The sequence below is a fragment of the Clupea harengus genome, chromosome 4, assembly GCF_900700415.2.
Source record: "Clupea harengus chromosome 4, Ch_v2.0.2, whole genome shotgun sequence".
NCBI lineage: Eukaryota > Metazoa > Chordata > Actinopteri > Clupeiformes > Clupeidae > Clupea > Clupea harengus.
Window position 1 is genome coordinate 22,763,975 of NC_045155.1, and position 13,796 is coordinate 22,777,770.

Here is a 13,796-nt window from a genome sequence, read left to right on the forward strand (position 1 = left end):
GTCTCCCTGGAAGACCTCATCATTCGTATAAACTTGGATTTTGTGGTGGGCGGATAGAATGTTCTAGAACAGGGGTACTCAATTAGAAACCCAAAAGGTCCACTCGCCAAATTTACATTCAGGTCAGGGTCCGGAACAGTGACGGTCAAAATCCCAAAACATAACTCCAACAAAAAAGTTTGAACTATGCACAAAAGGTGATGTGGTCTGGCCTTATTTGTGTGTGACAGCTTTTTGTGCGTTTAACTTGGGCATTAAAGGTGTGAGGGCCAGGCGGAGGCACTGATGTAAGTGTTCATTAGTGAGTGTGCTCCTGTATTTGTTTTGCACCATATTCATAGTTGAAAAGGCAGACTCACAACAGTATGTTGAGGTATGCACGCTCTTGTTGTGTGGCTGATCTAACTATTACACTGCATGTTGCTTGGTATGATGATTGCAGTTGGTTTATTTTTCTGGCCCTTAACTCAGAGTTCTGGGGGTAATTTTGTTCGAAGTGTGCATGCTTTGTTTCATAGTGACGTTTCACGTTACCACTTTTGACAAGGGCAACTGTCTCGTTGCAGATTAAAAACATCGGTGTTGTGCTCCCCACAGGCAGCACAAATGCATAGGCTACTTGTCAGTCCACTCTCTTAAATTCGCGATTTTTGGAATCAACTTTTCGTTTTTTGTCGGGTTTAGAGCACGCCATGATTTTCGTTTGCTGAGAAACAGATAGGCTACCGTTCACAAATCGATCTGCCCGCGTTGTTGCCATTGACACACACAACCTGCGTGACCTACAGAGCTGAGTTGTCATAGTGATGTTGTTATTACAGCTCCTGATTGGACCTCTGGATTGGACACGGAAGATAGAAACCACATAGAATAGGAAAAAAATATATAGCGCAAAATCACGCAACAATGAAAACTCGCTTGGATCATGATTAAATTAAAATTTTGATTTTGGCTTCGGTCCACATTTGATTGCGTCTGGGTCCGGATCTGGACCGCGGTCCGCCTATTGAGTACCCCTGTTCTAGAACAAATATTTATATGACTATTATTTTAAGCGTAATTTCAAAACAGTACATTTAGACTTCACTTCACATAACATGCATAACCAAGGCATCATTTTAAAGCTTATTTTCCGCTCTTTCGATTCGTTTTTTTCTAGCATGAACTTTTGCGATGATATTCAATCAGATTTGAACAATGGAATTTGATCAAGCCAGCATGATCAACGACTCTTGCAAGTTTAAAGTTGCAGTTGACCTTTGCAGTGAATTGAGAACAAAAACTGTTTTCTCTGTCAAACGATGGCACAGCTTAAGCATTAGTGAGAACATAAGCAGAAGTGAAAATGCCTTCTAATTTATATTTAAAACAAAGGTTTTGTTTTATCTTACTTTGAAATTGACTGTTGCAAAACATTTTCATATCTTATTGCACTATGTACTCTTTTTGTGCCTATTAAAGATGTTTACTTTCATATTGTTGTGTTCACTAAGATGCACCCGCATCCTGCAGGTACTACCACTTCGGAGTCTAAATTCACTTTACTATATGGTGTTGTCCAACCTTTATTATTATGAACAGCTTACAAATGCTGCTTTGCATTAGGGATTGGTGTCTTGTATCAATTAAAATACTATGCAACTATGGTGGGCTTGGTTTCAGCACAAAATTAATGATATGATATGAAGATAACTCTTGGTCTTACCTTACAATATTTTAAGGCTTGTTACCAACATTTTACAGTAGCCCAAGATTGAAACTTCAGTCAACAAAGTTTTTTTTTCAGTAAGTACTTGTATTGTGTTTATATATAGCAGCAGGTTTTTTTGTAGATTTGGTGAAACCTGTCATCATTAGTAAACCCAACGGATTCAAAATTAAATGAGTAATATTTGCTTGTGTCTATTTCTTAAAATATTTAGCTGCATTAGTGTAGTTGTCACGGAACGGATCGACACAGATGGTAATTCTTTCAGAAACAGAGTTTATTGCAAATGGAACATCCAGGGACACACAAGGTCTATAGAAGAGCAGACCAGTACAGCAATGGTGACAAGGACAAAAAACGTGTATGATTGAAGCCTACAAGACATGCCATGCCATTAAAGAGCTACAGTACCTACAGTTTCATGCATTAAAACAGTAACTCCCACACTAATGGCAGAAGAAGGGAACAGGAAACAAAACAGCGTGCAGGCAGATAGCGCCCAGCTATCCATCACTTTTTTCTTTGTACTCAGCCATTCTTAGGTTTACGGTGTCCATTGACTTCATTTCACTCCATTTGAAGTTATTCATGTTATCGTAACGGTGTTAATTATTGGCATGCGTGTGTTATAGGCAAACGTTCGCGTTGTCATGTTAATCCATTATTAAACTGAGCATATCGATTGTTAATCCATTATTAAATTTAGCATTTTCATTGTTTAACAGAATGGCCGATGTTTGACACTGTCCGATAACTGACATAGCTACGCTAATGTCCTTATTATGCTGGCAGACGTAGGCCAGAAGCTCCACTTTCCAGCAGAAATAACAGCAACAAATCTATGACCAGACCTCGTGCTTTGGTCGGCCTCACTCAAGCAGGTGTATATCGTCGAGCTCACGGTGCCCTGGGAGAGTGCGGTGGAGGAGGCCTTATGAGCGTAAGAAGCTTAGGTATGCAGAGCTTGCAGCAGATGCACAACAACGAGGCTGGAAAGCTGAGTTCTGCCCAGTTGAAGTAGGCTGCAGAGGATTTTTAGCCACCTCAACATCCAGGCTTCTCCGGGAGATGGGAGTGCGGGGGAAGACCCACAGGCAGGCAGTTAAAGACCTTTCCAGGGCTGCTGAAAAGGGAAGTCAGTGGCTGTGGATAAAGAGGAAGGACTCTACCTGGACTCTTGGATGAGTGATGGCATCTAGGGAGTGAGCCTGGGACGCTGGATCACACTGCTGAACCCTTTGGAGGTGTCGTGGGCCAATCAGCGAAACATCAAAGAAGGAGGGCGCCCACTTGATAACCCATAGGATGCCATCAATCATTCGAGCAACCAACAGAGTCTCAAGTATGCAGAAAGGGATATTAACACCTTGTCCTACATAACAGATCTTTGATTTGTCTATTGGTAATAATCAGCTTACGTACTAGCCGGTACATTGAATAATAAGATCTTTCTGACAATAAAAGTCTCTAGAAACTGTTTTGTGTGCTTTCAGTCTTTGATATGTAACATGCTATCGATATGAAAATTGAAATATGAAATATGAAAATACAATATGTTACTGTTCCCTCTGCCATATTTGTATAACAGCCTTACTGCTCGATTACCCAGGCCCATAGTCTGCTCTATAGATGTTGAATGCAGTGAGAACACATTTAAGCACACGGGTTCGAGGCCAGAATGATCAACCATGCACGCGGTTTGATTCTGAAGTAGTGTTATTGTAACCTGGGATGGTAAGAGTAAGTGACATGGAATATAAAACAGATGATGACTGCATAATTACAATGTAATTCACAAAGAATGAATTCTACCTGTGGTATCTCCCTGCAGCAGACATTCTCTGGCTGTATAGGCATTTTTTTCACACTTGGCACAAAGGCTACCCACACAGGAAATCCAAATCAGCTGAAAACACACAGCACGTAATCTGACTGTGACCGATAGCTACCGGTCGAGGGAATGGAATAGAATCATTAAGACCCCAAGGAACCATATCAACTTGTGGTAAAATGGACATACGATGACCAGTCTGCGTTGCGGTAATAGTTGATGTGGACCTATCATGAATGTTTTGGGCTGTATTGGTAGTTGTATGTTAGGTCTACAGTCTCATTTTGGAATTATTTGTATGCCTCACCTCGTTTTTGAGTTTTTTTTGTCTGTTTTTATCATTATGTGTTTGATTGATGGGGGGCAATCTGAGCCGGCGACAGTGACAGTCCCCCTGTCAGTCCACTTACTGTGTGCGCAGTGCCTCGTTCACTTCATTCTCTCGACCGGTAGCTATCGGTCACAGTCACATTACGTGCTGTGTGCTTTCAGCTGATTTGGATTTCCTGTGCAGGTAGCCTTAATGGCATCTAACAAGCCCAGTTATGTACGGTTGGCAGACTACGATATTTATACTATAATACGTTCATTAATGGATTTTTAGAGATGCTAAACATGTTCATGATTCCATTTAGTTGAATCACTTATACACTTGTATATCACCGCAGATATCATTGACGGAAGTAAAGTTCTGGAGCTATGAACATATGCATGTTATGACATCATGATATCAATACAATTCCACTGAAATATGTGCTAGTGATGCATAACACAACAGTAATTACAGGGGGGTCATTATGTGCAATGCATGCTTTGACCCTTAATATGAATCGAATGTCCTTTAAAGAGGGGAAGTGTTACATTTCAAAATAGGATAAAAAAATGTTCAATACATTTTTTGTTTATTATGGTTTATTTTGAATTTAGAAGTCTATAAAATACACATCACTATAATTTAGCAGCACTATAAAATACCTGAATACTTTCACATGCATGAGTGTTTTTGAACTCGAAGGATTAACTAATTTTAGCATTGACTTATGCATTCTCTGTCTTTCAGCCATGTTTCAAAAGCTATTAGAATGTTACAAGCTATCAAAATATTCTTCCAAATAATTCCATATTGTTGTGTTTCTGATTATTCTGTTTTCATTTGCCACAGGTGTATTTTCTATATGATGAAGAGTTGGAGGAAGAGGAACCTCCTCCACCACCTCCTCCGGAGCCTGTTGTTATGGTTAATGACCGCCCGCATAAATTTAAAGATCATTACTGCAAGAAACCAAAGTTCTGTGATGTCTGTGCCCGAATGATTGTTTGTAAGTTTTACGCTTAACACTACAATGCTGCTCAAAAGCCTTGTAATGACTCTTGTTTAAGTGTTTTATATTCATGATAAATACTACAATTTAAAATAATTATATATATCATACATACTAAATAATTATGATCATGGTACAGAAATGTTGTCATTTAAATTTATATTATTAAATTGTTAAAAGCAATAGCTAATAGAGTTGAGTTGATAGATTCTGAAAGAATGATCAATGTTCTCCTTTTGCTGTGTAAAGGATTAGATGAACCATATTTAAAATAATGCATTAATGACAATCTTTTTCAAATACTCAGTAGAAAGGGTAGTTCATAGGCTGTGCTGTGCATGCAGCATACACGCAACATTGAAACTCTGTCAAAGCTGCTTGTCTGCCTTTAAACGTCCAATGGTTTCCAATGTCTTTTTTTACCTACCTGGGACAGTCCAAGATGTTTATGGTGATGTGAAAAGATCCTATTAAGGACAATCCTGTGTGCCGATTAAAAACATGATGCCCACTGAAGTGGTTATACACATCGCCAAGGGAAACATATGTTCTTTTTTAGGTCCTGGCCAGGAAATTGCATGGTGTGACTAAATTAAACGTACATGATTTATGTTCAACAACAGCCTTAGAAATCTTTTGTAACAAACAGCTTTTACTAAATTGCAGATTTTACATGTTTCTTTCACAGTAGCATAACTATTACAAATCAAAATGAATGGTAAATGTTCTTTAGGGGGGACAGCTTATAATATATTAGGTGACCTAACATACCTGCTATATTTCTCTTGCACTTTACTGATCATACAGTGTCGACACCTTTCCAAAGTACTAATTCTATCATTTAGACAATGACAGTAAAGGTTGGCAAGCACAAATCCAACAAGACATTGGGCCTCATTCTCGAACGCAGTTAAGAAGAATTTAAGAAGGAATTTCTTCTGAATTGGATTTAGGAAAACATTTGGCATTCATGAAAGTTTTCTCATCTGGGATTTGTTCTGAACTTCAGAAGACTTTCCGAACTCGAAATAGCAGTCGTAACTTGGCAACAGTTTTTTTTTCAAATGCGATTCCTTAAAAAACCACAAGATGGCCCCTAACTCTCCGTGTTAGAAGTGTTAATGAATTTGTGAGAAATCGTTGGTGATTGTGTTCACATCAACTCTACAGACATCCTCGGATTAAAATAATTATAATAATAATAATTACGAGAACATTTGTATCATTAACAATTACGTTTCACATGTATAGTCATGATTCTACGAGGCACCGTGATGTCATAAAATAAATAAAATGACTACACCAGAATGCTGCGCTCGTCTAGTGACATCGTTTGGCATTGCCGTCTGTGCAAGTACGGCAATCCAGAATTTTCATTTGTAGTTCCACGTTGGTGGAACGAACTGCCTAGCACTACCAGAGCAGGGGCGTCCCTCTCTACCTTTAAGAAGCTTTTGAAGACCCAACTCTTCAGAGAGCACCTCCCTTCCTAACTGGCACTTCGACTAGTGCTTAACTTGCACTTACAGCAGTTATATTCCTGCACTTTGTTTTTATTTTCTATTTCGTTTTTCTATTTCTTATGTAAAGTAGTATTTATTGTTACACTAGGTCTCTATTGCTCGTAGCTTGACTGTTCTCTCCCTTGTACGTCGCTTTGGACAAAAGCGTCTGCTAAATGACTAAATGTGAATGTACACGAACACAGCAAATGTAAGTGAATAAATAAATAAGCACTAAACTCAATCACCTTGATATAGCTATAGTGGAATAGAATGGACACATCTACATCCTGCAACGGTCCACCTTGCTTTCGTGTAGATTCGGCCGACTGAACACGTCACTACGGTTGCGTGCCCTAATAAGGAGCTGGCGGGGCGTGTATGTATGTGTATGCAAATTCAGGAGCACGAGAATGCGCTTTCAATTTAAGAAAACTCTTCCGGTGGAGCACAGCTCAGAACACTTCTGCTGCGTAGGAACACATTTTCAAGCGTTCATGAATTTGTCGGATGTCTTTTCCTTACGTTGTTTTTCCGAAGCCTGTAAGAAACATTTCAGAAGAAACTTCAGAAAATGTTCGAGAATGAGGCCCATTGTCAGTATCTTACTAATAACCTATTATCTAAACACTGCACAAAGTTTTAGTAATTTTTTCCCCAAACAGGTATCTGATATTATGTTTGCCTATTGTGAAAACATGCATAAGCTCCGTAAAGTTAATAGGAGTGGTTTTCAAACTCTAAGTAATGCAATGCAAGATGGCGCCGCCTCGGGTGTCAGGTTCCTGTGGAGCTCCGCTCCGGCCACGCCCCCTTCAGCTCACTAACTCTCCCAGCTGCACGCTCATCAGTTGCATTCAGATCCCCAATCACCCAAGCACATACACCTGCACCGCGTTTGCACTCACCTGGTTCCTAATCACTCACACCTGTATCCTCACTCACCTGCACCGCGTTTTTACTCACCTGGTTCCTAATCATCCACACCTGTCACAGCCCCTACATATACCTCACTCTCCCTTCATGCGGTGTCTGGTATCGCACTTTAACGGATACACAACCTCGGATTTCCCGCGACTTGACTCTCATGAGGATTACCTACTCTCCCGTCTTAGTTTGTATAAGTTACGTTTATCTCCTGAGTTCCCGTTTAGCTTATCGTCTTAGTTCTTGTTTGGTTCGTGCCTTGCCGAGTGTGACTCGAGTTTTGTTTGCCGCAACGGCTTTTCTGTTATCGTTAGTTCGCTCAGAGGTTGCCTCTGCTTAGTTTTGTTCTGCGATTAGATCGCCAGTTCCCTCAGTTCCCAGCAGTGCTACGAGCCTGCGCCCCTCCGTGGGTTGTGACTGTGTTCTCGAGGATTAACCCCTCAGCATCTCCGTGTCTGCAACCTGTTGTCTGTCCTGTGTGTTCCTGGCTGTCTCTGTCTGCAATAAACTCTGTTACCAGCATTCCTATCTCGAAGTCTGCTCGTTCCGTGACATCGGGGTTGCACTCTCTTGTACTTCTTTTGTTTTTGTTTATTTGTGCAGTCTTCAGCATCCCTTTACTATAACTTTCACCAGAGAGGAACTACTGACTGTTCGACATTCTATTCAACAAACTCTTTCACCAGACTTTACACACCCAGAAAGTTTTTTAGAGATTTTGGTCGGAGTAACCCCAGCTCTCTGTAGAGCTTGGAGGAAACGCAGGCGAGGGAAGCGTGCTGGAGCGCTGGTTAAACTGGAGGAGACGCAGACGAGGGAAGCGTGCTGGTTAAACTGGAGGAGACGCAGGCGAGGGAATCGTGCTGGAGCACTGGTTAAACTGCGAGAGCAGGGGTTCCGAACACCGGCTCCCGTCATTACATCTGGCGAATGTCCGCTCTCTGCCCAACAAAATGGATGAACTGCTGCTCTTAAACAAGATAAACAGGGATTTCTCAGGATCTAATGCCCTGTGTTTCACTGAAGCCTGGATTGGTGAGTCCATCCCTGACAGCATCCTACATCTGCCGGGCTTCCAACTCCACCTAGCGGACCGCGTAACGGAATTAACTGGGAAAACGAGGGGAGGAGGAATCTGCTTTTATATTGTCGCATCTATTGCACAGCCATGCAATCCTCAATCAGCAATTCGAATCAGGATTTGATGTTCTCACAGATTTATTGTAAGATTTAAGATGGATTTCGAAATAGATCTACCGGATAAACCCGCGCCACATCATTTAAAAGGTTATCTAACACCTCCACTGGCACTGCAGCACCTGGCTGACCAGATAACAGGCACGGAGCCAAAACATCCGGACTCTCTTCTCATTATCCCTGGGGATTTTATCAGAGCAAACCTCAGCCACGAACTGCCAAAATACAGACAGCACGTTAAGTGTCCCACCAGGGACAAAAACACACTGGACAACTGCTACACAGTACTAAAGAATGCATATGTAGTTACCATTAAAAGTTTCCAGAACATTGATATAGAACGGTGATCAAATATTTTTACTGGATCTACTTCCTAGATATCCCGTTATACAGAAATATTGGGACACTTTCCAGCCAATCAGGAAAGAGTATTTATCGTCACCGGGGTATAAAGGAAATGTTTTCTGTTTTCAGTATAGTTTGGTCTGTGCTTGCTTCTGCCTTCTGATAGCACTTAGCACTGGATTCAGTAGATACTTAGATGGTCGGTAGATACTTAACGACTAGGTCAGCCGTTTGGTAGATAGAACGTTGTGTGCAGCCCATAGTTCTAAGTTCTCAAAAAAAGTGCTCAATAAACTTGCAAGCTTGGGAATTCAACTAGGCTCTGTGTCAGGTGTATGTTGGATATCCCCAGATATTTTAACCATTACATATGCAGCTTAGTTAATTGCATATTTTTTTTCAGTGGGCTGCACCCACTCTGGGCCCCCATGAGGTCAGACTCTGCTTGAAAACCATCAACCCCAGGAAAGCGGCGGGACCAGCTGGTGTGGCAGGCCGCGTACTGTGGAATTGCGGTGACCAGCTGATGGAGGTTTTTACAGACATTTTGAATCGCTCTCTTGCCCTTTCACATGTCCCCCCATGTTTCAAAGCATCAACCATCATACCTGTACCAAAAAAGACTGCAGTCACATGCCTCAACGACTATAGGCCGGTGGCTCTCACCCCCATTCCTGCTAAATGTTTGGAAAGGCTGGTCATGAAATACATAAGAGGCATCACACCATCTTCCTTTGACCACCACCAGTTTGCCTACAAAGCGAACAGGTTTACAGAGGATGCAGTAGCCCTGCTGCTTCACACTGCACTGGAGCACCTGGAGCTAAAGAACACATACATCCGCATGCTCTTAGACTACTGTATAGACTACAGTTCCGCTTTCAACACAATCCTTCCAGGCAAACTCATTTCCAGACTTCAGGACTTAAACCTTAATGCTACACTGTGTAAATAGGTATTGGACTTCCAGACCAATTGCACCCAGACAGTACAACTGGGGAAGCACCACTCTTCAAACTGACCATCAGCACTGGCGCCCCACAAGGTTGCATGCTCAGCCCACTATTATTCACTCTCTACACCCATGACTGTACTCCCTCCTGCCCATCCAACTACATCTTCAAACTTGCAGACGACACCACAGTGCTCGGCCTCATCTCCAACAACAATGAGGCTGCCTACTGGCAAGAAGAGGGAAACCTGGCAGTCTGGTGTTCTGAGCACAACATCAGTCTGAACAGAAAGAAAACGAAAGAAATGATCATTGACTTCCGGAAGTCTGCCCAGCTAAATCAACATCTCCCACTCCACATCAAAGGTGAAGAGGTTGAGCGAGAGTTTCTGGGCCTAAAGCTGACGGAGGAGTTGTCCTGGGACGCAAACACAGCTTCCGTCATGGGGAAAGCCCAGCAACGCCTCTTCCACCTCCGGAAGCTAAGGAAAGAACACCTTCCTCAGATAATTCATTAAAAATCCTACAATGTGATTTTCTGGATTTTTTTTCCTCATTTTGTCTCTCATAGTTGAGGTATACCTATGATAAAAAGATGAGAGGCCTGTCATTTTCAGGTGGGAGAACTTGCACAGTTGGTGGCTGACTAAATACTTTTTTGCCCCACTGTATATTGCTTTTTGTTATTTACTCAGGGATATTTATTTATCTATGTATTAATTTGTATTTATTATTATTTAGCTGTGGCAGTCAGTGTGCACAGCAACTTAAGTTTTTTAGCTGTCTGATGCTGCCTCGTCTGTCTCGTTGTTTTTTGACAATGACAATAAAGTACTTTAAACTTGAACTTTGAACTTTAACAGCACTAATAAAAAGTAATTACTCTGCTGGACAGTATAAACACCTCACTAATATGAGTGAAAATCAAAAAAAATGTCACCCTGCTTTTATAAAAGGGAAGTGTTTATTTTACTGTGTTTATCTCTTTCATTTCTCAGTGAACAACAAATTTTGTATTCGATGCAAGGACTGCAAGACCAATATTCATCATCAATGTCAGTCCTATGTGGAGTTTCAAAAATGCTTTGGAAAAATCGTAAGTTTTTCCTTTATTCTTACATTCAGAAAAATGTTAGTGTTTTTTTTTTTTAACATTTATCTTTTTGTGTGTGTAGCCTCCGGGATTTAGAAGGGCATACAGCTCACCACTATATGATCAGGAAATAAGTAGCCCAGGTAAGCATGTCAGACCTGGGAAATGTGCCCATAACCTGAAAAGTAGCTAAAATGTATAACAATGAACAAATAAATCAAATTTAGAAAGGCATTTATTTGAAAAAATCCATGCCTCTTTTTAATGTTTGTGTGGATACATGCCTTTGATTGATCTTGCTTATGTGTGTTCTAGGCCAGACACACCGCTCTGATCCTGTGTTTGACACCTTGCGTGTGGGTGTTGTTATGGCCAACAAAGAGCGCAAAAAAAATTCAGAGGACAAGAAAAATGTAAGGGTTAGCATGCAATGACTGTATAATGACATGTATACATAATGTATGGGGAAACACAGGCAAAAGCTCTAGGCATTGCTTCCTGTGTTTAGCATTGTTGTAATTAGGTTAGTTATGTTTTTTTGTTGTCTTATTGTCTTTATTGTCCACTGCTCTTAACAGCACAACTAACTTGCCTCCATTACAGTTCATCTGAAATCACCAATATTCTTCATATATTGTTACAGATACACAAAACAAGTGAGATAGTAATGCATTACAAAACCAACTCATGCTTATTTCACAGCTTTCCATACTTCATGAGCAGAATTACAGGCCTTGAGTTCTGTAAAGCGCCTAGAGACAAATGTATTGTTCTGGCACTATATAAATTAAGTTGAATGTAATTGATTTAAGTTTAGCTGTTTTTAAGATAGTAAAAGCTGATTTTGTTATTGCATTTAGTGGCTTTTAACTGAGATCACAGTTATCTTAGACACCACGTTTTTCAACAGTGTTTTTTAATCCTTTTGTGTCAAGATGATTAGCATTGCATTGGCAAAGAGATTGCATATCAAGCGGGGGCATATAAAAGTTGAATAATAAAGGCCCCAAGATCGACCCCTGGGGGACACCACAGATTAAGGATGTTGGTATTGAGGTATAGTTTCCAATGGCAACAAAGAAGCTCCTGTCTTGTAAGCCATTTGATAACTGTACTTGAAATGTACTAATATATTATTATCAATAATGTCAGGCTGCACTAGCCATTATTCCACTATAGGGCTATCTTTGGGTCAACCGGGGCTAATGGCCTGGGGGTTCAAGCGTAATAAAAAAACATTAGAGTTTCTTCTATCGGGCGATAGCCCTGCAGTATTGCCCTAAAACCTGCCCATGACATGTCGCCTTGGTGTAAACATCACCCATTTTACAAGCAAGTGGGAAGTTCAAGTTGAGATATCATGCGATAAAGTCTGGACCTATGACCTACAACAGAATAAGTTAAGAAAAGGAAAAAAACTATTTGACTGCAGTTTCTTATCTTCGTCTTGTGGAATGTACAGTTAACACTCAAATAAAGCATATCCCTCATGTCGACTACTGGAATAGTTTAGCAATCCAGATCACAGGTAGCCTGAAGAAGTGGCCCTCATATAAGCTAACAATAAGCATAGTTCACATTAATGTTAGCCTGTGTTGAAACCAGTTCATTTTACCAGCATTACGACAGGCACAATTCAGTACCAACATTATTAGTATTACCCATTAGAACATAACAGAAGGACAGTTCAGTATCAACGTTATTAGTGTTACCCATAAGAACATAACAGAAGGACAGTACAGTAACACAGAAAGCCAAAAACTCCCCAAACTGAACTTTTAAATAACTATTAAAAACAAAAGAATTATCACTTTTAAATACAACGCATCTTCCTGACAGGACATAGGACGCATTTAATGCTGGTTCACATGTACTTCAGTTCATAACCAAACAAAGGCATTTAAATGAACAAATAAATAAAACAGTTATTCCAATGAAAACCCATGGAAGGGATCCTCTCTGATAGCCTACATAATCAACTCTAGGTATGAACCATCAGCAACTAGACAAGACAAAAAGCACAAGAAGAGCACAAGATCAAAAATCTGCTGCTGATAACCCTGGTGCATCTGCTAGCATGGAGAGGGTTTGCACAGGCAAAGTTTTGCTGGGTCTCCAGCACTAGTTGCTCCCTTGGCTGCTTGGAGGCTTGGTCATGCTCCCTTTTAGTGGTTGTTTTCTGCCTGAATGGCTAGAGGAGGCACTTGGAAGAGCCAGATGATTCAAAGGATGAATGCATGGCAGGTTGTATAGGGCAGAGAGGATTTAAACATGTTTCATTTAGAGAGGCTGTAGAGTTACCAGCCTGGCAGAATATTTGTGTTGAGCAGCAGACTTTCTTCAAAGTTGAGGCTGGGTTTTGTATTTGATTTGATCATATTCACTCAATTTGACCCACTGATTCTACTGAACACTTTGTTTCCCTATTCTTACAGGTTGCTCCGTTTCTACACCCTTGTACAGTTTTATAGTTTTTGCAGAGGCAACAAAGCTCAATGGTCCCCCATTACTGCTACTACTCGACTACCTGTACTACCCATTACTGGTCCATTTCCAGTTAGTGTCCCATCTAAACTGTCTCTGTTTCCCGGTGGTCAATTGTAATAAATGACTTCAGCAGTATAGTATGGATGACAAAGGTCATATTATAGCTCTGTATCTTTTTTAAGTTTGATATGATCAAGTCATGGAGATGCCTCTGATCTTTAGGATTGTTTTTCTCTGCAGTGGGATTTAATATGAAGAAAAAGCTAGTTTCACTTTATTGCTGTCTCCAATAAAAGCCAGGTTTGTTCAGTGATAAAAGCAAATGAATGTGTGGGCGGTTATTATAAGTTATTATTTGATACATCATCTGTAGCAATGATAGTTATTTCAGATATGGTTATCCAATTCATTACTTTCACTGTGACTTTCACA

At 40.6% G+C, this 13,796-nt stretch overlaps 1 protein-coding gene across 2 annotated transcripts in view; it reads left to right on the top strand.

The window, feature by feature from the left end:
* LOC105894341 (SH3 and cysteine-rich domain-containing protein 3) overlaps window positions 1–13,796 on the top strand; it is a 78,687-nt gene that overhangs the window by 20,313 nt on the left and 44,578 nt on the right. For both annotated transcript variants that reach the window (XM_031566802.1, XM_012820854.2), the window contains exons 4-7: window positions 4,702–4,858; window positions 10,783–10,880; window positions 10,960–11,020; window positions 11,193–11,290. In XM_031566802.1, coding sequence (XP_031422662.1) covers window positions 4,702–4,858; window positions 10,783–10,880; window positions 10,960–11,020; window positions 11,193–11,290 — 414 coding nt within the window. The remainder of the gene's footprint in view (window positions 1–4,701; window positions 4,859–10,782; window positions 10,881–10,959; window positions 11,021–11,192; window positions 11,291–13,796) is intronic.